The sequence below is a fragment of the Macrobrachium rosenbergii genome, chromosome 25 (assembly GCF_040412425.1).
Source record: "Macrobrachium rosenbergii isolate ZJJX-2024 chromosome 25, ASM4041242v1, whole genome shotgun sequence".
Taxonomy (NCBI): domain Eukaryota; kingdom Metazoa; phylum Arthropoda; class Malacostraca; order Decapoda; family Palaemonidae; genus Macrobrachium; species Macrobrachium rosenbergii.
The window spans coordinates 11,702,205-11,726,162 of NC_089765.1; the positions used below are offsets into that span (position 1 = coordinate 11,702,205).

At 35.8% G+C, this 23,958-nt stretch overlaps 1 protein-coding gene across 27 annotated transcripts in view; it reads left to right on the forward strand.

Annotated features, from left to right (window-relative positions):
* Mctp (multiple C2 domain and transmembrane region protein) overlaps positions 1-23,439 on the forward strand; it is a 1,033,178-nt gene extending 1,009,739 nt beyond the window's left edge. For 23 of the 27 annotated variants that reach the window (XM_067126836.1, XM_067126837.1, XM_067126839.1 and 20 more), the window contains 3 exons: positions 4,366-4,472; positions 8,229-8,436; positions 19,282-23,439. In XM_067126836.1, coding sequence (XP_066982937.1) covers positions 4,366-4,472; positions 8,229-8,436; positions 19,282-19,359 — 393 coding nt within the window. In that variant the 3' untranslated portion in view covers positions 19,360-23,439. Of the gene's footprint in view, positions 1-4,365; positions 4,473-8,228; positions 8,437-14,639; positions 14,728-19,281 lie in introns of all 27 variants that reach the window. The other 4 variants (XM_067126851.1, XM_067126845.1, XM_067126852.1 and 1 more) reach the window with 1 other exon arrangement.
* Positions 23,440-23,958: the final 519 nt, after the last annotated feature.

A 23,958-nucleotide genomic window follows, 5' to 3' on the forward strand; every position in this document is an offset into this window, starting at 1 on the left:
CAATGCAGCTTAGCCTAACCACTTAACAGTAAATTGTCAGCCATGTTTCTGGATGGGTTGCCATGAGTTTTAAAATCCCATTGCTCATTGCTTGATATTTAGCACTAATCAAGTTGATGCTGTAATTACTATACATTTTCTGAGATGAAGAAGAGTCTGGGGAATAGTTCAGTTACTAGTTGCAATAGGTTGTGAAGCAAAATTAGCCTATTGCCTGTTGCTGGGTTATAAACTCCTGCTTTGGATATCTGTAAATTTCATTGTAGTATACTGTATGCTGTAAAACAATAAATTTAATAAATCCAAGGTCAGCTGTAAAAGCAACAGCCAGGAAGTGCTTCAGCTTCAAGCGCCAGCAAGCATCTATCTGTCTCCTTGAAGGAGTTCCCACAGAGGAACCTTAGGCTAGCTAACTGATAGGTCGTCCGGTGTGTTTAACCGAGTTCGTTCTTTGCTTGTGTGTCATTACGATGGCTAGTAAAAGTTCTGTGTAGTATCTTGTTTTGTTATGTTCAAGGTTTCTCATGTCAGTTCTCAGGTAAATATCCTCTGTAATATATTCTTTTGTTTAAATATGGTTAGTTCTAGAAAAGTATATTTTTTTAATAAGTTAACCGTAAAAGATAGACCTTGCTTATCTGCCATGTATTAGCCTTTGCCAAAGTGAACTAGGCTATCATTATTTCTTCTCTTAAAACAGGCTATGTATTATGTATACTTGACGATTATCAGGCAGAGTGTGTTCTTATACTAACCAGGTTCATCGATTTTCTGATGACCATATTTCATTATAGTAGAGTCTTATTGAATAATTCAGATGGCAGATGGTTAACCTATTGAATTTTCATTCAGTCTTAAATGCGAGTGTTAGCTTTCTCAATAATAATTATACTTTTATGTTACAATACAAACACCACCCTGCTTACGAACATTCGACTTACAAGCATTCAAAGATACAGTGCTGTACAAGCAAACGGGATCGCAAATTAAAATTGTGGTCAGAGCACTCCCCTTTGCCACCCGTAAGTTCAGATTTTGTTCTGCGCAGCTATTCTATGAAATACAGTGCTGTTTGTACAGTGAATTCTTTTTTTAGGATAAAAAACATACAGTATGTACTGTATTGACTTTATATAATATACTCTACTTAAATAGGTGTGAAGAGTACAGTAACCCTTGTAAGTAGGGTGGTGTCTGTACGTATGGATTGTCACATTGCAAAAAATCCCTTGTGTCAGATTGTTAATTTCGTTTGATTTCCCATTCATGAAGATGCATTGTTATCTGACACTGTGATCAAAACATTTGTAAACTACATACAGTTCTGGCAAGTGACCGGTCTGTCTCTCATCTGCATTTTATTAGACCTTTCATTATTCTGTTATGACTGCTTGAAACTTAATTTGTAAATTCCCAGTCAAATATTACGTTTTTATTCTGCTCTAAACATTATTTCTGCTAAATGTTGTTCATATAACTTTTGTTTTTTGTATACATCTTGAGGAAAGCATTCAGGCTAATTTGGTGTAATATGATTGATGGAATTTTTACATTCTCATTGCTTTACTAGCCTGACTCAGTTCTTTGTCCTCCCGGATTTATGTTAAGCCCAGTTGATCTAATGCTCATTTTTAAAGCTTGCAGTAGACTATGCTTAATTTTGGGTTGTGTGCTCTTGTGTTTGATGAATCATAGAAGCTTAATGCACCTGGGTTCAGTGCCCATATTGGCCACTTCAGTTGGCACATAACTTTACCTGATGGATGTGAAGATCTGAAAAAAGTCAAAAGCTAAAGAACGGGAGATTTTTTCACCAATTCTTATGGCCTCGTAAGGGGGGTTAGTGCCGTCAATGCACCTCATGCAATGCACTTTAGGCATTATCTAAGGTCCCTTGTAACCCCTTAGATTCCTTTTACTGTACCTCCATTCACATTCTCTTTCTTCCATCTTACTTTCCACCTTCTCCTAAAAATTAATTCAAAGTGCACCAGCAAGGTTTTCCTCCTGTTTCACCTTTCAAACTTATTTACTGTGAATTTCCATTTCGGCGCTGAATGACCTCATGGGTCCCAGTGCTTGGCCTTTGGCCTAAATTCTGAATTCTATTCCATTCTATTCTCCTTTAATTCCTATGGTTTATCAGGCCTGTTAGTGCTCATGTTGGACTCGAAAGGCATAAAGTATGTTATGCAACAACATTCCAAGAGTCCAAAATTCCAATCATGATGGACATATTTGGCTTTCAGAACTTACAGACTGCTGATATATTCTTCATGAACCATTATTTGTGACTGTGTTGGAGATAGCCAGACTAAAATACATTTACATCAAATTAGAACATTCTATTAGGCACTCTGTGACTTAACACTATATCAAAGATTTCTGGTTGGAATATCATTGGCCACAACACCCGGTTTATACTTCATTAGGGTTTTCCTCTACAACAAGAATTTGTAAGTGTAGAATTTTATATAAGGTGCTTTAAATTAAGCTACATTACAGAAATTAATGGCTTTCTCAGGACTATTTTAAGAAATGTACAGTAAGACAAGACAATTTTTTGCTAGATTTTGTGTACTCCTGTAGTTATACTGTATTGTAGAGTAAAGATTTGTTTTTGCCAACTGTTGTTTAATACTGTATTGTAACACAGTTCAGCTTTAAGTTGTTGGTTCACAAATGTTCAGTGGTAATAATATAATAATAATAATAATAATAATAATAAGTTTCTTTGTTTCAGCAGGTAAATCACAAAGCACCTGTCCTGTGTGAGGTAGTGCAGTCAGTGCACCTCAACTGGTACGCTGTAGGCATCACTTAATGTTCTTTGCAACATCCCTTCAGCACCTAGCTGCAACCCCTTTCATTCCTTTTACTGTAACTCTGTTCATATTCTCTTTCTTTCATCCTACTTTTCACCCTCTCCTAACAGTTGATTCATAGTGCAACTGCAAGGTTTTCTTCATTTTGCACCTTTCAAAACATTTTACCGACAGTTTCCGTTTCAGCGCTGAATGATCTCATAGGTCCCAGTGCTTGGCCTTTGGCCCAAATTCTGTATTCTGTTCCATAAAACAGTTGACCAGGGTTCATTTATTATCTCAATGTTTTAGTAGGCCACTCTACTATATGCTAAAGGTGAGTGGCGCTAGGGTGCACTCACCTCTTGTGAATTGTAGCTTGGACTACCAAAGAGTTGGGGTAATGAACTTTGGTCAGCTGCTTTATGATTTACTTGCTGAAACAAAGAAATTTAACTGCCAAGTCGAGGTGTAGCATAAGCCCACTGGCATACAAACTGCCATTCCTTACCATGGGGTGTGTTTCAAAGAGGGTCTTTTATCCGATACTAATAATTCTGTCATACAAACACATCATTTATATAGTGATTGCTCCTCTCCCAGCCCCACAAATCTTGTTGCCTCTCGTACAGTTTATACAAGAAATGAGAAGCATTGTTGAGAGATATCTTAGGATTCTGATGGCTCGTGTATTTTGAGAGGACCCTCTTCTGTTTGACAAAGACTGGTGGCCATCACAACATATGGATGTGATTATAGTTGGACACAATTCATGTGAAAAATACTTATTTTTATTACAAGAGTGTAGTTTTTAACCCTTGGGGATTTAAGATCTTAAAGGATTGGTTCATCTTCATTTGAAGTGGCCTTTTCTACACATGCTTATTGCATATTACACCCCCTTGAGGAAAAGCTCATACCACATAAAAATTTTGTTTTCTATTTTTCAACAAGTTGACCTTGCTGAAATACTGTACCTCAAGTCATGGAAACCCTGTGGACAAGCCTTATGTCATAGTGGTTATGTATGCTCAGTATAAGATTCATTTTTAACCATAGGTATTGAGAGGTGAAGCATTTTATGTAATGTTACAGCAGTAGGTAAATTTGCTATTTACCCTGTAATGTTAATTATTTGTCAAGGGTATTTGTTATCATTGCAACTTAACTCTGCCTGCATTGCCTTTCAGGATACAGTTCAATATCAGTTAGGCATGTGATCTATTTTCAGAGCTTATTGTCAATATACAGGCTATGGAGGTCTAGAAATATCAGTGTACTTTTTTCCTTTTCTATAATGGAGTTTGTTAAATGCTCTACTTTCTGGCTGGTTGCTTCTGAAATTGCTGTACAGTGATTTGTAGCTATGCTTCTTCCATTTGCACAAGATTTTTTTTTCTCTGAGGCCTCTTAAATAATGTTATGTATTTTTTGCAGTTGTTGATATTGTGAATTGCTGTTACATTTGATGTTTATTTGATATATATGTAGTAAAGGATATTTTATCGTTCACCTCTATATACCAGAATGATCACATTTAACCGCTCTGTAAACTTTTCAGGAGGAGAAGAAAACACTGAAGGAGAGGTTACAGGTTATACAGGAAGTAACATTAACAGTCCAGAATGCAATAGGATATATTGCTTCTCTATGTGAAAGCTGTAAAAAGTAAGTACGCTGCAGTACTGTATATTATTCTAGGATCTTGGTTCCTGTTTCAACTATTGTTTAAAAGCAAATTTTGCATCAGTATACATACAATAACATTTAAAAAATATACTCACAGAAGCATGATTCTTGAAATGGAGAAACAAATCCAGTTGATGTAATTGAGATTGAAAAGGGAAATCAAACAGATTACCAAAAGCTCTCTGTAGAGATTGATTTTTAAATATATGTATCCATACATGACTGTGGATTTGTTTCTCCTTAGAATAACATTACTGAAAACCTACAGTAAGTGAAAGTAATTGAGGTGTTGATTTGAAGGCAGAACTTCATTGGTAACAGTACCATCATGAACCAGAGAAAATGACTGACATTGGTCATCGAAGCAGAAAATACAGTTGTTTCCTGTTTTGTAACTGTTACAGGGGTTATTGCATGATTGTTCAGTATTAGTAAGCATTGATATTATTTTTACTAACAGGGTTCTTAAATTAAAGATCATTTAAGCTTTCATATAATATTTACTATCACAATAACACCTTGTAAATGTTTTTGTCTTTAGTTAAGTGTATCATTGACCAATAGGGCTGCTTTACTGTCAGATTCTTGGTAATATTGTCACCATAAGTTGTTTTTCATGTTTAAGAGCAAAGCTTACTTGTTCCCATATGTATTTAAACTTCATGTGGTATTAGTACGAAAGTCGTTAGTTGACATTGGGGAGGGTCAGCAGACCATGCAAAATTTAAAAATAAAAACATACAGTCGACCAGCAGTAACCCTGAATAAACTTTTAAGCCCTTGCCTACTCTCTTGTCTGATATCTTTTGTCAAGATGCTGCTTGCACCTTTGCTCTGGAGTTGCCGTACATTAAAATCCAATTTACAGACATTACGCTACACAGTAAACACTTAAAACCCCTCTAAAAACACTTTGAACTGCCTATATTGATTTTTCAGACACAAAATAAACCCTTATACTTGAGTACTTTCATAGTTTTATCACAAGACATGTATTTAGTCATGAAAATACAGTAATTAGTGAATATTTCTCAGTGAAAAATACCATGGTTGGGCGAATTTTCCACGAATAATGTGTATATGTGAGCTTTTCAGTCGAGAAACATGCCAAGTGCCATTTTTAAGATATAATAAATTAAATTAAAAAATACTTTGACCCAGGATGTCGCTTGGCATGTTTCTCGACGATAGCCTCATATGTTCCATAGAGAAATCTGCTAATAGGTGAGTCCACGAATCGTAAGAACGCGAATACAGGGGGTTTCCTGTATACGAACGAGTTGTATTCCGAACAGCCATTTGTAGCTTGGATTGTTCGTAAGTTGGTCTTCATGCCTATTTAAGTACAGTTTGATATAAAGTCAAGACAGTACTATACATTTTCTCATCCTAAAATGCAATACAGTACTGTACACTGAACATATAGTACTGTTTTTTAGAGTTCAGTACTTTATTAGTATGAATGATATATAAAACCTAAATAAATTGTGATGATAATATAGTTGTTTCTTACAGAACACAATATTAATTTACAATCACGTTTGTTCATATCTCTGAATGTTCACATGTAGGGTAGTGTCTGTACTCTAACACTCCAACCATTGCTCCATAACTCGGCTGGTAAAGCCGAGTTAATACAAGTGACAGTGGTCGTTGCCACCGAGGTGATAACTCTGCTTGACCCACTCTGGTCTGCTTGGGAGTCAAGACATCATGTTGGATCATAGGTAGTGAAGCAGCAACTAGGCTAAAGTGGAGTGCAACAGAGTGGCTCAGGTTTCTCTGAGTAGGAAGTATGGAAGAGGAAGTGTCTAAGGTAAACTCAGGGAAATTCCTTTGACGTTTCCTCTTCCATACTCTTTCCACTGAGACACTGACCAGTTGGCAAGCCAAGCATATGAAGTACAATATGAAAGTGCTTTAGTCTATTGCAACTTCATAGGCATTTCAGGACTTGCCTGGCAATCTTAGACATCTCGTGTGACCCTTGAAGTTATACATGATTACTGTATTATAATCAGTACACACAAGAGTAACAATCAGACTCATTGACCCATGGTCAAAGATGCTCAGCACAGTGGAAGTTACCTGGAAGTATAAAATTACTACATGTCGATCAAGTGTTACTGAATCACAGGAAATTGCTGATGTACAATATATGACTAAACTGTAAACACACTACCCAAAGGTACCTAGCCTCCTGTTAGCAAAAGACTGAACAGGCGCAAACAACTACAGGCACAAGGCTAATAAATCTAGCCTCTCAGTAAACACACCAATATGAAAAAACATCCCAGTCATGCCCCAATAAATAAAAATATACCAGTTACTTGGGCATAAATACAACAGAAGTCTATTAATAACCTAGAAGGAAATCCACGGATGTACTGTAACTTCCCTGACTTACATATTAAATATTATTTATATTCTGTTCATCATAGAGAAATGACTGCTTGTAACCACGGCTGACTTGTGGCCACATGCACGAGATAAAGACATTTGCTGATTGGCTTAGGAGCATTCCTAAAATTTCCTACCCTGTTTTGACCTCTTGCACTTTTTCTTTTCTGTTTTGAACCCCATATAGTCCCTTCAAAATAGAACTCTTTGTGGAATTCTCTGTGTCTTTGCACAGGTAAGTCTACAGAGATACAGGGTATCTGAAGTCTACAGAGATAACAGGGTATCTGAAGGTTAGAAAGTTGTCAGATTAAGGCAGCTGTCACCTGCAACTGTCCAACATTCAATCTTGATACCTCTGTTTAACCCCACTGCTTATTCCTGATGCTATCTTAGTGGTTGTACTGAACAATCTTGACCAATGGAACACTCAGTTCTACCATAGGCCTGTCTGTCTGAATTCGGAGATTTGACCAGGGAAAGTTCTTGTCTCATGTGGGGTCAGTTACAGGTTTATTATTTAAAAAATTATGGTTGGTACATTCTAGAAAGAATCGCCATTAGACACCATGTTTGGTTTATGTAAATACCTAACTTCATGAATGTCTGTTGATCAAGTTCTAGAATGCTATCAGTTTCCTTTAATTTTACTAAACTTAGTAGTCACCTATTTCACAAAAGTCTGGTGGTAAGCACAGTGTTGACAACATCTTAACTAAGCCTGGCCTAAGCATTATCTTGACCAAGAATCCACTAAGAATATTTTGTTTCAGGTATTTTGATATATAATAAATGAAGAGTATTTTATTATATAGACTTTTGTGAGAAAAGGATTTAATATTTTCAGAGTAATGAGTAACTTTGGCCCCACAGTGCAGTTAGTCAAGTGTTTGTGTACAGATGACTGCTGTTGATTTTGATGAAGTATTTTGTAAAGTTAAGCTTTAGTTTCTTCCAGTTAAAGTACAAAATTAAAGTCAAAGTTAAGCTTTAGTTCTTTCAAACATTAGTAGTTATCTATTTTTGTAGCCTATTCAATATTGAGTAGTAGGACTATTTGTCATTTTTGAGGACAATGTTGTATTTCTTTAATTTTTCCACTTGTACTGTGTTAATCCTAAACTTAAAATTAAAGTTAAAGTACAAAATTAAAGTTGAAAGTTAAGCTTTAGTTTATTTCAGATAGTAGTTACAGCATCTATTTTTGTAGCCTATTTAATAATGAGTAATAGGAATATTTGTCGTTTTTGAGGGCGATGTTTCATTTATTTCATTGTTGTAATCATACTGTGTCAATTATTCTAAAAGCAAAACCCTACCATTCTCTTCCAACAGCACGTTCAACTTCTCTGTGCCATTTTTATCGTGGTTGCTGATATTGGTGCTGATTGTGGGGACGGTTGTTTTATATTTCATCCCTGTCCGTTACCTGGTCATGATGTGGGGTGTAAATAAGTTCTCACGCAAATTGTTCCGGCCACATTCTATGGTAAACAACGAGGTACTTGACTTCCTGTCGAGAGTACCGGATGATGAAACCTTGGTAAGTTACAGATTTGGCACATCTAACTTTTTTTTTTTATTTGATGGTCAATAATTTTATATTATTATTTTTCAGAAGATGAACCTTATTCACATGGAACAAGCCCACCATAGGGGCCATTGACTTGAAATTCAAGATTCCAAAGAATATTATGGTGTTCATTCAAAAGGTGTAACAGAAGGTAAAGGGAAATACAGAGAGAAGAGATCTCACTTATTAAAAAGAAAAAAATAAATTAATCAATAAATAAAAATGTATTAAAATGCAAGGAGAACAGCATTAGGGTAGTACTGCATTGCGTCTTCGCTTGAACTTTTGAAGTTCCAATTGCACGACATCCTCAGGGAGACTGTTCTGCAGTCCAGCAGTGTGAGGAATAAAGGACCTCTGGAACTGAGAAGTTATAAAAGTTTTCACACAGAGATACAAAGGCCAGCACCGGAGTACTGCTAAGGGATATGCATTTTAAGATAAATTTTAGTTATGCAAATGGGAACCACGCTGTAATAAATAGAGAGAAAGTATTGATCTGTAGATGAAACACAGAGATGTTTGTACTTTTGTTTGTTTTTGTTATCTCCAGTACCGTATAATTATGGAAGAGAATTTTACTTTATAACATGCATTGAACTTCATAGGAAGCTTTTGTATTTGAAATTCAGAACATAGTAAATTCGTACTTCAGTCGTTTTTCCCCTAAATGAAATTATAATCTCAAAGTGCTAAAATATATACACCGTATTCTGGAATATTTTTGTTAGGTGGCTAACAAAAATGAAATTTATTAGGGCCTATATTCATATATCAGGAAATGGGGTTTTTCTACATTGTTAATTATACTTTTTGTATAGCAGGAAAACATTTATTCACCACTGAACAGTAGATGCACCTTGCATTTGCTTTGTGGCAAGCGTAAAGTTGATGGTGAAGGTAGGCCCTTCTGAAACTATAAGGCAGTTTTCAGTTTTTCAAAGCTGCAGCAGGGGGTATACTGTAGGCAAATATCTTTGCAGATTATTGACTGTAATGAAAGGAAGCAAGGAGAGTTACAGACAGCATCCTGCTTCCCCAAGTGGCTCATTCCAGAACCTGTTTCACTTGTCAAAATTTTCACAGTTGGAATCAGCTTATATAAAAAAAAAAATATTAAAAAGATAGAAAATGTCCCCTTATTCATTTCTGTAGTACATAACATGTTGAATACTCTAATAATTAATGGATATTTAAAATAATATGTTAAATTTTAAATATGAACATGACTGTATGCATAGATCAAAAGAATTGATAGCCTCCTGTCTTATGGTATTGACGGTAATTGAAATTGAAAAAGAATGCGCCAGTGATTCAGTGCTGTATTTGATCACGTAAGAATTATTATGTTTAATGAGAGATAATGTTTGCGAAGAAAAGAAAAAACCGTACTGGATTATTTTCAAAGTAAATATGTACACTTATTAGCGAAAAGAAAAGTCGAAAATCGTCAAAAATCAAAAAGCTACTTTTAACTGGATGTTAATCTTAGTCACATTATGGCACATAAAACAAAGTAAAATACACCAGTGAATCACTTATAAATGTATGAGGCCTTATGAACAGTACCTAACTTTTATGTGGCATTTGCTGAAACTTTCATCAGATGTTTCTTAAAAGTAAGATGCGAGTCAAAAGTTACACCTAGAATAGTTAAAAGCTTCAGACTCATTCAGCAAAGTTCCATCCACCTGAAGGGGAGGATGTGGGGGAAATTTGTACGAGATCTGCTAATCAATACTGTAGTGTTTTTGTTTTATTGGACCATGGTCCTTCAGCAATGGCTGTAGCTGTCAGGCAAGGGAGCCCATGGATAGGGTATTCCAAGAAATATTTCTGTGAATAGTATTCTGTGCATTATTTGGAATGATGCCATTTTTACCCAACCCACCCTGATCTGGTCATTCTTCGTCAGCAGGCCAAGAAAAGACTCCAGTCTACATCATTAAAAAGAAATTTAAAATTAGATTACAGTTGCATATGAAGTCATATATTTGTATTCAGTATTAGCAACACAAATAACAAGCAGTACTGACATAGTATTAACTGTGCATAGAAATGTAATTTTGAATTTTTTTACAAGGGCAGACTGGTATGCTATCTTTTTTTGTCAAACTGTTTTACCAAGTGCCTTAAAATAGAGTATTAGTGGGGTATGGTGCCAACTAAGCCCTATAATAAGAGCTAAAACACTGATAGAAGGCATATGCCATATATGGACATCATAAGCTGTGCAATGGTTTTATTTAAAACAAACCTCATATAGATATTTTAAATATACAAACCTTTGGCTTACCTGGTGGTTCCTCTTCCCTCTCCTCTGAATGGGTGAAGAAACCTAAACTTTAAAGAGAAACTACAAACTGAGAAATGTTAGTGGAAGAGTTGATGGGCATTTCTCACCCTGTAGTTATTCTGCCATTCAGGAATTGAATGGCAGAAGTGAAGTCTCTAATAGAACTGAAGTATGTAATAGGCCTTACCAGAGCCTTGATTTGTATGTAGACATTTTTGAAAAATTGTTTATAGCAAACTGGTTTCTAGTCAGAGCTCTGAGACAGAGTACATTATTGAGGAATGTAGGTGAGTGATTGAAGGTTTTAAATACAGTATGATATATTTAAGAACAGACAGTACTGCAGATGAAATAGCTTAGCATTTAGGTTTCTGTCTTCAGTTCTTCAAAATTACTGAGGCTGGAAGGTTGCAAACTTACCAAATTGCAGCCCTCTAGCATCAGTAGTTTTTATTTTACTTAAGGTTAAAGTTAGCCATGATCGTGCGTCTGGCACCACTATAGGTGCCAACAATGCAGGCCACCACCATGCCATGGCTGAAAGTTTCATGGGCTGCGGCTGAGCGTTTCATTGGCTGTGGCTGAGATTTCATACAGCATTATATGCTGTACAGAAAACTTGATTGCGCTGAAGAAACTTCAGCGCATGTTTTACTTGCTTAATTTGTGCACTGAAGTAATAGTTTTTATTAAGGTAATAATAGTTTGTATCAACAAAATTTTTTAAATGTCATTTAAAATTTTTTTTTTTTTTTTTTTTTTGTAATGATAATCAATTACATAGCTTTTTTATGCATCTGTGTGAACTCCAGACCATTCAATCCTCAGTAGATAAAAAAAAATGAAATCCACTGCTGCCCATTAGATGGCACATATTATGCACTGCTATGGTTATCTGAGGTCCCCATTGTTCTCTGTCCCACTTCTTGTCTAGTTGGAGCAGCTGCTAGATAACATCAAGGTCTGGGTGCAGGCAGTTTGGTTAAAAGTAATGGGGTGGTGCTGAAAAGATACTCTTATTTTAAAACTTAGACATATTAATTTTAACAGTGTGAATATTAACTTTCTTGGGAGGAGTTGAGCTGATGATTTTAAATACTTAGACATGTTAATTTTAACACAGTGTGAATATTAACTTTCTTGGGAGGGAGTTGAACTGTTGACACCCTTTAAAGGTGATGAGGACCCTGAAGAGACCAGTAGGCACTTCTGCGAATGAGAACTTGAAGAACCCACATCTCATGAGAGTAACTGGAACCAAGAAATAGACTGTGACTTTGTTTATAGGAAAAAAGACAAGCAAGTGTCGCCTGCTTGCTGCTGACTGTGGAATTTCTACCCCCTAATAGGATACATGTACTTGGATGAAATGATGTTGATTTACCTGAGCCGAAAACATCAACCAAAGTGGGTACAGCTGGACTACTGAGACTACAGGGCTTGGGAATTCGTCTTCTTCCTAGATCACTCTATACGGGTTGCTGTAATGAGCCTCCTCCAACTGCTCTATCTTGAATGGCTCATTTCATTATTGGTTTTGGCAGTGTTTATCAGATGGATGCCCTTACGGACTCCAAGCCTCCCTGTTTATCTGTGCTTAGGATCGACACCGAGTATGGCTGGCTTGTTAAAAGGCAGTATTGTAAACTACGTAATGGTTTCTAAGCCTGAAGGAATTACAGTAGTATCCCTCATAACCTGTTTCCTGACACAGGATGTTGGTAAAAGCAATGTAGCAGTATTTCCATAAATCCTTAGTTCTATGAAGGCACAATTGAATAGCTTTTATGAGACAGAGGAGGTCCTCATGAGTTGTGGCTTGTAGTAACATTGAAGGAATAACAAAAGTAGCTGTGGAACAGCCTTGCTTGCTGGAACCCTGTGATTATTGAAGAGGGCATGAAGTTAAATAAGCTGTCTTGAGAAGGCAAAGAGTAAAGTAGACACTATCTTAAGGTTTAGATTGGTTTTTAATGGATGCTGATTCAGTGATTCACATGAAGGTCTTGTCAAGATTATGAACATCAAGTGGAGATTCCAATAAGTAAGCACTAGCATTTCAAAATGCTGGCTCAGTCTCTTCAGTGCCATTGGAGTGTAAGTGTTGAGGCTTCAAAGCTAATTTCTGGCTTGGATGGGGCCTAGATAGTTTTATTGCAAAGATGTAAATCATCTTCTGATATGTAAGGAAAATGAGAAAATCAGCTATTACAGTCAAAGAAAATAATTCATTTTGAATACCAGAAGCTGATTGTAGGTTTTCAACATGGTTTGTCAGTGGCCTTGGTTTTCTTTACCAAGAATCCTGTCTTGATAAATTCTTGTTTGATGATCTTCAAGTCAGAAGGTTATGCTTGTCAAAAAAGTGCTGGTGGAAAGGTCTCTCCTCTTGGGCAGGCTTCTGAGGATGTCTGCAAGAAGGGATGGGTGATGTGGGAAAAATATTTTTGCTGTGGCCAAAATGGAATGATCAGAGTTATAGCAAGGTATTTTGTGCTCTGTACTTTGTCAGAAACAGTCCTTATGATTGCAAATGATGAAAAACATAGACTCACAGGTTTTCCCAAGGTGCAAAAGCTTGTGTGTCTTCTAGGCTGCAAAGTTTGCAATCACCAAACAGTAGTTTGGAATGTTACTGTTGAGGTTTGTTACCAAGAGCAGGCCCCCTCAGGGCCACATTGCTTTGCACAGGTCTTAATGAAGAGGCTGTTAAGCAGGAAGCACTTGGAGCCTGCTAAGAGTTGCAATTCCTTGGGATGAATCTCGATACAAACAGGATGTCATTTTCTTCTACACAAATGAACATGGTAACCACTAGAAAAGACAGGCTTTCTGATTTTGTTCCATCTTAATCCTGAGGTAGGACACTGTTGTCGAGTCGTCCAAGATGATGCCAACTGTCTTGGTCCTGATGAGAGAAGGCTTGCAGATTCATGAAGGCTGCCTTCTATTCAAAGTAGAATATTTGCTGCTCCCCATCCTGACAAATTTGGGTTCCTAATTTCTATTAGATGAGGCCTTCGTCCATGTTTTCAAGTATCTGAAAACAAGAGGATCTCAGGATATTGAAGGAACAGAGGAACTTTTAGTCTATAGTTCAGGAAAAATCTGCTACCCTTCAAGATCTGTTTCGACTCCTGCTGGAATGGACATTGGAAAGCTTTTGGTTGTGATATCAGAAATCAGCAACTGGGATGGGTGGATATGGAGTCGGCTGTGAATAACTAACTTCTCCAGGCAGATGAGACGACCAATGATGCATTGCCAAACCTTGGTTGGAGGAATTGGATTCTGGTGAAATCTCAGGATCATCTGGGACAACCTCTAAGGCCTGTTCTGTTGAATGAATCAGTGTGTGTAGAGTGTCTACGTATGTTCATACCCAGATAAGTGAACATGTATTTGGTTCCAGATCAAACTTCCTCAAGTTAACTTTGAGCTGAAACTCTTAAGAGTGTTGATGAAGGCCTTTTGCCAAAGACATGAGGAGCCACTTGTCTAGATATCTGCAGAGTCTGATGCCAACCTATTGGAACACCTGGGATTCAGGACAAACAGAGGCATAGGACAATGTCACTGAATGATTAAAGGGATTAAGTACTTGGTTTTTTACTCAAGGTTTCAGTGCAGACAAAGTTTCCAAACATTTAGATAGCTATTTTTATTTTTTATTCTTACTCTTCCATTTCTTAAATTATATACTTGTAACAATAGTAAAAACATTTGGTGTTCAACATACTGCAGGTGTTTACTTGCTTTCATAAATATTCACATCATGAATCTAGTGTTTTAGACTGTGTAAAAGTCTGCACGCCCAGACTACTGTACCATGTCGGTGAACTGAAATTTTTAACTTTTACTAAAATTTACTCAATAGGGTTTATATATCAGACGGAAAAATAGTTCATCAATGAAACGTGAGAGGAGAAAGCGATGACAACAGTGCAAGCAGTGATGTAGAGGCAGTAAGATAAGAAAGTCCCTTTTTTGGTTTGGCCTTGTGCTTGTGTGCATTCATTTAACACAGTTGAAAGCAGTTGCAGTTTTGTGCTGCTGGTGCTTTTCCCTTAAAATGCATTAAAGCTTTCTGATGAGTGAGCATGGTTGATGAAAAAAAAAAAAAAAGTATTTGGAGAAGCTTGAGAGATAAAATTTTCATGTGGTGTAAAATAACTTTTAATCTAGGATGCTGAGGGCATATTTCCTCAGTCTTTGTACAGGGTGTTTTGTAATGCGTGCTCTACCCTCACTAGTGATTATGACTAGAACTCTAAATGAAGGTAGTTTATTTTGGTTTTCTTCAAAAATTTTTTATTTTTTATTTTTATTTTTGAGATTTTTTTTACATGTAAATAGGTAGTCTTTCACAAGTTTCTTCCTAGTTAGCAGGAAGATGTTCGTATCAGAATGGGAATGGTAATAACACGATTCTGTAGTTTTGTCGGAGTGCTATAGAAAACGTTTCACTTCTGTATCTTGAAAGAAGCGTTTATTTGATCTAAACGAGTAGCCTCTAGCGAGTTAATTTATTGAGAGTGGGCCAGCATGAAAAAATGATGTAATAGTTTTTGCTTAATCCTCCAGAAAATGGTATTTTTGCAGAAATAAAGTTTTAATTCCAGGATCTTAGGCAGTAAATTGATTGACAAGGTGGGTTTCCTTGTTATTCTGTAGAGGTGTTTTCCTTAGGGATAGAAAAATTGCCTTTACATTCCTTTTTTTCTTGCATATACCCTATTCATATGCACTTATTGTTGCACATTTGAAAAAGATAAAAAAGCACAAGAGGTAAATGTTTACATATGTAATGCTAATGCCCTGTATTTCATTTTTTTTACAAGATTTTGAATATGTGTATTAATTGTGGATGCACTGTATGATAAAATAACCACAGCTCTTGAAAGGAATGTAATTTGTGTTTAAATTTCACTCTTATAATTTCCAACACTTGTTTGTATTGTATCCAGTTGCCCTCAAATGGCCCCATAATTTTTATGTAAACTTATCAGTCATGGTAGCATTGACCAGTGAATTTTGCTTTAGAGAATTTATGGCATAGCTTTTGCTTCCTCGTGTTTGCTCTCATTTTTTGTGCTGCATTCTCGTTTGTATAAGTTAATCCTTTGGTCTACATAAATATTTAATTAGTTTTACATGTTATTCCCTCTCCATGTGTAAAGTCTTGTCAGAACAAAATCCTTGATTCATATATTATAGTGAAAAGGTGGGGGGACAGTTGACTTTATACAAATAATTTGGAAAAGAAGTTAACTTTGACAACGGAGGCAATTGCTTGTGAACTATAGATGACATATATGTTGAAATATTTTCCAAAAAATATAATGGTTTTTTTTTTTTTTTTTTGTCACCTTCCTTGAAAGCTGTTGGTCTTGCTTGCATTCCTACTTGTTATTTTCTGAATAAAAAAATGATAAAAATAAACATATCCAAGAAATATCAAGCAATCACATGTTGAAGTCACTTAAAATGGGAATGCTTAGATGTAAGGTTGGGAGGAGATGTCTTCCACCTCTCTTTCAAACTCTCATTTACAAGTAAACACACAAACTTGAAAGTAGCAAAGTATCAAGTAAATTATGCACTGTCTCTGTTGTCTCCAAACCCCATCATCTTTAATGCCAGATATTGTGGAATGATGAATCTGACACTGTAATGACAGGTGAAAACAAGTTAAATTATCTACCCCGTGGATATTTGATGAGTACCCTATGTGTTGCAGTCCCTGAGAGCAGAGAATGGAAAGCATCATTTACTGGCAAACATATCTTTAGTGTCTGTCCAGCTTTCAACCAACAACAACAATCAATATTGGAAACGGTAGTTACATTTTTGAGGAGTTGCAGCACATTAAATTAGCTCTGATGTATTCATTAGGAACAAACCCTGTGATTTAAGTGTTTGATAACAATATCCATATTGCAGTGATGAAAAAATAGCTGGGTTGTCACAAATAGTATTTGCAGTAAGAATTATAACAATATGTTATCAGAAATAGAAAGTCTCTAATGACACAAAAAGTGCTGTTACAGCTCTCCAGAAGTACTACCTTGAAAATACACTTTATTACAGCTAGTGGATCATTCATATCATTCATATAAGTCAGGTGAAAGTGGTGTAAATGCTGAAATATGCTGGATAGAGAGGTGGTTTGTATAGCGTTTCGGAAGTATGGTGTAGAAGATAAGCTGTTGAGAGCAACTGAAAGTTTTTGTGATGGAAGCAAAGCTTGTGTGAGAATATGGAGATGAGAGTGATTGGTTTGGTGTAAAAGTTGGTCTGAAGCAAGGGTGGGTTATTTCTTTGCATTTTGATGTTGCTAGGGGTGGAGGGATATGAGAGGTTCGAGAAGGGAAATTTCATATAGACATAAAGGTATGGGATAAGAAAATTGGCCAAGGAGAGAGTTTGGAAAGGTAGGTGTTTGCAGATGGTAACATACTAATTGTGGAGAGTGATGAGAAACTGCAGAGGCTGTTGAAAACCTTTTAAGTATTTGTGGTAGGAGTAAAAGTAAGCTAGGGTAAGGTTATGACAGTTAAATTGAAACCAAGAAAGCAAAGGCTTTGAAAAGTTTAATGCTTATAGGTATCTGGGAGTAAATTTGACAGATGAGAAAAGAAGTGAGTCACTGACTAAGTGAAACATGGAAGGTAACAGGCTGTGTACAAAAGATTGTGAAAAGACTTAGGGGTCTCTGGAAGCCAGGTAGGGAATATTTGAATGGATTTTTGAGGTCCCTCTCCTTTATGGAAGCAAAGTGTGGATGCTGAGTAGAAATGGAAGGCAAAATTCTGGGAGGTATTGAGACGTTATTTGCATAGTATTTGTAAGCAATGTGGAGATTAAGTAGGAGTGATAAAAATGATTGCATAGATGAAAGGATGGATTAGTGTTATGAGTTGGTTTGGTCCTGTGGAAAGAATAGAGGACTAATGCAGTTATAAATGTGGGAATCATGTGAAAGATTGCAGTATTACGAAGGTTATATTAATAATTAAACACATATGTAATGTAAATGACCTCGTTATCCCCTTCCTTTTCCTCCTAATTCTCAATTTCCTTTTGTACTTGCTTGTATTGCAGAAAGATCGTATGTGTTTTTTCAATTACTGTGTTTTTCAAGGGTATTTTTTTAGTAATTCCAGAAATTTTCCTCTAGTTGTAAAAGTTTGTATACCATGAAAATTAAGAAGGAAAGCTTTTAGTTTTTCACCATCATGGATTCCCTACTGGTGGGTAGTGCTATCAGTGCACCTCTCTGTAGGCATTACCAAAGGATGTTTGCAGTATCCCTTTGGCCCCAAGATGCACCTGCTTTTTACTTTTTTTTTTTTTTTTTAACCTCCATTCCCATTTCCTTTCTCCAGTCTTGTTGTCCAATGCCTCTTAACTGATACCTAGTGTGTCTGTGGAGGTTTCTCTCGATTCCACCTTTAGATCCTTGCACTACGCCTCCTTTACGTTCTGGATCTCTCTTTTTTGCTGACCAGCCACTCCAGCTCCTCTTTTCACCTCTCTAGCACTGAATGGCCAAATGTGCCCCAGTGCTTGGCTCAGCAGCCTAAACTTCATAAATCAGTTAATCAGTCAAACCATTGTGGATTTTTTATTTACTTTGAGAAATTCAGTAAAATTCATTATATATTGGGTGATAAGGAAAAAGATTTCTCTATTCTCAGTTGTCTGATTACACTACTGTATATAGTCTGATTACACTATCTTTATATAACTAACTAAAACTACAATACACAAAATAGCACGGAAGAACTCATTCATTCACATCCTTTCAGGTTTAGAGTAAAATTAGTGAATAAACTGGAACTAGCAGACAGGTCAAAACTGGTAAAAGGGGACACACTCCTATGCTTTGATCATCTTCAAATTATACCATGGTGATAATTAGTTAGATATTTATGATATAAAGTATTTACATATCATCAAAAATGGAAGTAAGTGTGTTGCACTTCCTCAGGTCACAGATACCTTGCACTCCGGTGTGTTAGTTCTCTTTGAGTCTGTTCCGTAAAATAACGAAGCATAACGCATTCAAGAGAACTGAAGCCTTTATATACTGGACAGTCTGAGCATGCATTCTCATGCAGGGATTTTAGTTTGTGGTGTAACTTTACAAATGTTGAATGGTTCAGAGCAAAAAATATTAATTGAATTCCCACACTGGAGATATGTTTCTACGAAAATTTACTTCACACAGCAACATAAGGTGAAAATTCTTCCCAAATTCTAACATTCATTTGTGGCTCTAATTGAGAAACAAATACGTGTAGTAGAACATTGTCGTCGCGTTTAATTGAAATGCACAGTGTGATGTCATGTTTAGCATGTTAATGACCATCTTGTTCACAAATTTATCACTACATTAAGTTGATTGGAAATAGTGCATAGGTATTTCCTTCTGTCATTTACACACTGATATCGTTTTACCCACATTAGTAAGTGAAGAGTTACACCACTTTCAAGTTAGTTTATTTATTTTTCAGCGTGATTGTCGAGAGTTGCGTCCAGTTCCGCATTCAGAAGAGAAGAGAAGAGATCAGAGGAAAAAGAAGCTCAACTAGTAAATGCCCTGTATCAGGGATGGATTTACCAGGGTTAAAGCATTTCCAGAGTTTGTGCAGTGCCTCTTCAAACCAACAGTCCTGACATATGATATATGGCCTTATAGATCTTATGTCAGTTTTTTGCAATGAGACTGAAATGAAAAAGAACTGGAAAGTTAAAAAAAAAACTTCATTGGTACCATTCGGAATTCGTCAAGTATAAAATTACGCGATGCAGATAGTGAAAGCAAGGTTTTTCATGCATGCAAACGTAATGGGCACAAAACATAAGCATGTTCAGTGTAACCTGGGTTTTCAGAGATTCATTCAGTGTAAAGTACCGCTATGTCGTCATAAAAATAAACTCCATTAGTTATATGTACAGGTAAGTTTATATTGGTTGAGGTTACATTATCAGAGGATGAAAGTTACTGCCAGATCTGCTAGAGTTCTAGAAGGTAGCATTTTAGTCAGTTAAACTGTAACGTACAAGTACACTACTAAGAATCCTCTTTGAAGTAATGAAGGGTTCTTATTTTTTGGCATGAAATGAATCCTAGTTATGTGCATTTGTATGATTGTAATCAATTGTTGTTGTTGTTGTTAATGAAAGTCTTTCATATGTATTTGTATTGCAAGTTTCTTAAAAGTTTTGCAGGTTTTTATGAAGACAAAGAATGTTGTGAAATTTTTTTATTTTCTTTGGATTAAGTATTTACCAAGCTGCCTATTAGGCACAGCTTGCTGCAAGTAGTCAAGTGGTATCCATGGCAACTGCATTGTTTACAAAGGCCATACTGTGCATCATTTTCCGTGTAGAAATCCCACAGTCACTGCTTTTGTCTTTCCACAGTTTTCCATATTACTGCTGATATGAGAGGCTGTATGTCACCAATATTTAAACTGAAACACAATTAAAAGTATAAGTTATTTCTTCATTTTCTACTCAAATACTTTGGGATTCAACTTTTGTCAAGTTTTTGTCCTTCACCATTCAACTATGGAAAAAGCTTTTTGTTTTGAAGGCTGTATTAAAATACTTGAATGCGTGGTGTATTTAAAACTGATATTATTCAGTTGTAAGAATACACCCCCCACTGCTAATATACTGAACAGCGTATCCAAACATTGGTACTGCTTTCCATGGATGGTGAGATAAAATTATTTTACATTATGTAATGTCCACGTTCAAAATTTTTGCATTGAAAAGTTTTGGCATTCCGAAATTTTTGAGTATCAGATGCATAATGTACATCATTTATTTAATTCAGTATTTCAAGCTGTGCCTAGTGGGTCCTGTGAATTGTAAATACTATATGCAACATTGTAGATTAATGTTCAAAATACTGTGGCTCTCAGATATGGTTTCTAAACATTCCTTTGCTTTTATAATTATTCAATAATGTATAAATGTTTGATGCAAAACACATTTGATAATTTCCTAGTCTCCCTGAGTCAGGTGTATTGATGTACAAGTATTGTGTTTACCATGATTCTCCATGCCTAGATGCTGTTTTGTTGCACAAGAATCACATTTCCATTTTTTCAAAATGCCAAATCCTATGCTGTCTTGAGCATTTTTTCTTTTGCTTTGTTGTTGATATTTTAAGTGTGGTTCAGCAAGTGATAACACTGGATGATGCAAAAGAGGAAAATAGTCAAGGTGTGGGCTTCATGGCCAATTCGTATGATAATTCTGGGAGTGAACAGGTGCATCACTGCTGTTGGTAGAATGAAAAAGATGTTGAGAATTCTAAGTTGGTGCTTTTCTCCTTTACAGAAGTTTTGTTGGTGTGAACTTTCACGAAGCTCAGATCTAGTCACTGAAAGTATTATGTCTGTAAAGCCACAGAACATTTGGAATGTCAACTATTAGATTTAAGAATTTCAATAATATAAACCGCTGTATGTTTTTGAATCAAGAAAATATCAGATTTTACCCAGCTTGTCCTTGACTGGAAGACAGATGCTGATTATCATATCTTACGTACGAAATACCGTGCAGGGTTGTGCTGTCTTCAGATGAAGTCCATATTACTGGAAATTAATGCGATGCTGGGAGTTTGTAGCTGAAGCTGGTATAACCCTGTTTTAAGAAAAAAATACCTGTGTTTGTTGATCTGGTGTTGGGGATTATTAGCATGTTAGTAGACTTTTTTATATGAAATTTGTATATTGTAATTTTTAAATATTTACCTGTGATACACATGGTTGTTAGGGCATTAAGTACTTTTTTGTTAAGCGTTTATTTTTTGTAATAGACAAATTTGTAGTAGAATTCCTCCAATAAGCATAAAAAAAGTTGCAATAATATCCCAGTAGTTGATTTGCTTTGAGATTGTGCAGAACCACTGACAGCAGTCGTAGATTAACCAATGGAAATCAGTATTAACTAAAATTTGTTGAATTGCACTTGGAGGAATTGTTCCAAATTTTTTGTTGCGGACAAAAACGCCCAGTCACTGAGAGTGTACATAGTATATTTATAGAATATTAAAATCAATTTCCTTTCAAAACCAATACAGCCAAATAGGAAGGCTTATTTATACCGTATTTGTATTTTATAACGTGTCTGAAATTAATTTTTGGTTAGAAGTGGCATGGTTATTCCAATTTATAGAATTATAGGAGTATGTATTGTGCTACAGTCATTCTTGTTGACTTCATATACTTTTTTTCTGAGTCATCGGAGTCCTGTTAACTTTTCAGAAAAAGTTGTAGCCTCAAGTCAAATTCTACTTAAAGGGTGCAGTTGCGTAAAGGTTTAGCATTTACATCTTTCTTGCATAGTCCAAGACACTTGAACTTTCTTGCAGTTATCTCTTCTTGTAGGAATATATAGCATTTACATTAACTGTTCCCTGAGTAGTAAGGATAATAGCAAATGCAGTAGTTCAATAGTAAAAGCTTGTTATTATTCTACTGAGGTTACCGTGAAATTTTATGGGACAAGTAATATAATCTAGTATATGAAGTGAGGGTGTAACACCATGCTTGAGTTGAAGGAACTTAGAATAAATCCCAATGTAGAGTAAAACAAAGTTATCATTTTATCAAAGGAAAATTCTATGAACAATCAGTGTATTTCTAGAATTGTTACTATAGATTTAACTGATATTAAAATTTTCACTGTTATCAGGTTTACAGGCAAGTAATCTATATATGCAAGCGGACTTGAGTAATTTAGTGTTTATGGTACAAGTCTTTGAAATTGTTGGCATTGATTGAATAAAACCGTTGAAGTGTCCACTGAACTTAGCAGTGGAAAAATAATTATAGAATTGCAAGTCAAGATATCAGTTTTGACTCCTAAGCTAGTTGGATGATCTTTCAAGAATTATTCTCATATTCTTAAGGGTGTCTAGTTCCTGTAAAACTGTTTTGTTCTCTGTAGCTTAGGCTGGTTGAAGATCGTTTGTTATTCAAACCCATGAAATATTGTAGTGCGATCTGGGAAACTATACTAGAGTGGAAATTCTATAAGTTTATGAAAATCCTTTTCATTTAAGCTAAAATTCGGTAATTATATACAGTAAGGAAGCATTCACACAAATTTTAGTCTTTAGGACTGTGAGAAGTTTATGGGTTTACGTTTAAAGAATATAGAAAATATGAAAAATCAGCCTACAAGACCACTTGTTTCACTGAAAAGTACATTAGGATTATTTTTCACAAGTATTTTTGTACTGTGCATGCTTTTCATTTGAAATTAATGTTTTTGGGGACAAAATAAATATCTTAAAAACTTGAAATGGCATACAGAAAATTTCTAAACGATTTGCTGTCTTGCGTTGAAGAATGGTTTTGCAGGGGTTGTAAGAGATATTGGCAATGAAAGTATGCATTTGCAATGTAAAAAGATATAGGCAAAAACAATTAAAAGTTCCATTTACATGAAAAACTTAAAGCAGAATAACGTCGGGTCTTCAGTCAGCTTCATGACCTCTGCATGTTCTCATTTTTTTGTCCTTGCTCCATCCATGCAGTGATAATTATTGTACTGTCATCACCGATGCCATTTGGTGCCACTGATAAATCATTGTTTCATGTTCTCTTTGATTATATTACACTTTAAATAAATATCTTTTTTACGGAAAAGTACCTTCAATTACCATGCTGTTGAATTCTTTGAAGATGATGTAAGGTAAGGTAAGTGAGACATATTTTCTTGAGGTTGTGCTGATTGCACTGTACGGTAGCTGCTTACAGCTACAGTCTTGTAGTGCCTCTGAGAAAATTAAGGAAAACAACAAAATGACACTCATTACCCACAATGTAAATTTGTGTAAATATCTGGTTGCTGACCCTAGTATGGTTAAGTATTTAATACATCTCCTGTATATCAATCATATTACAAGAGAAAACCATGCCTCTAAGTACTGCGATGCAAATAATTGTTGGAGACAAATTTCATGCTTGAAGGGAATAACTTCCCAAGTTCCGAAGTTCCATGTTTTCATGCAGCATTCCTCATAGGGATAAGCCAGTCTGCTACTTCAGAATTGTCTTTAACACTAGAAAAGTCAGTCAGGTCTGAAGTGGATTTCTTTTTCATGCATCTGCCAGGTATTCATTAAGTGGTGTGTTGCCTGCAACTAATGCCATGCAGCACAGCTT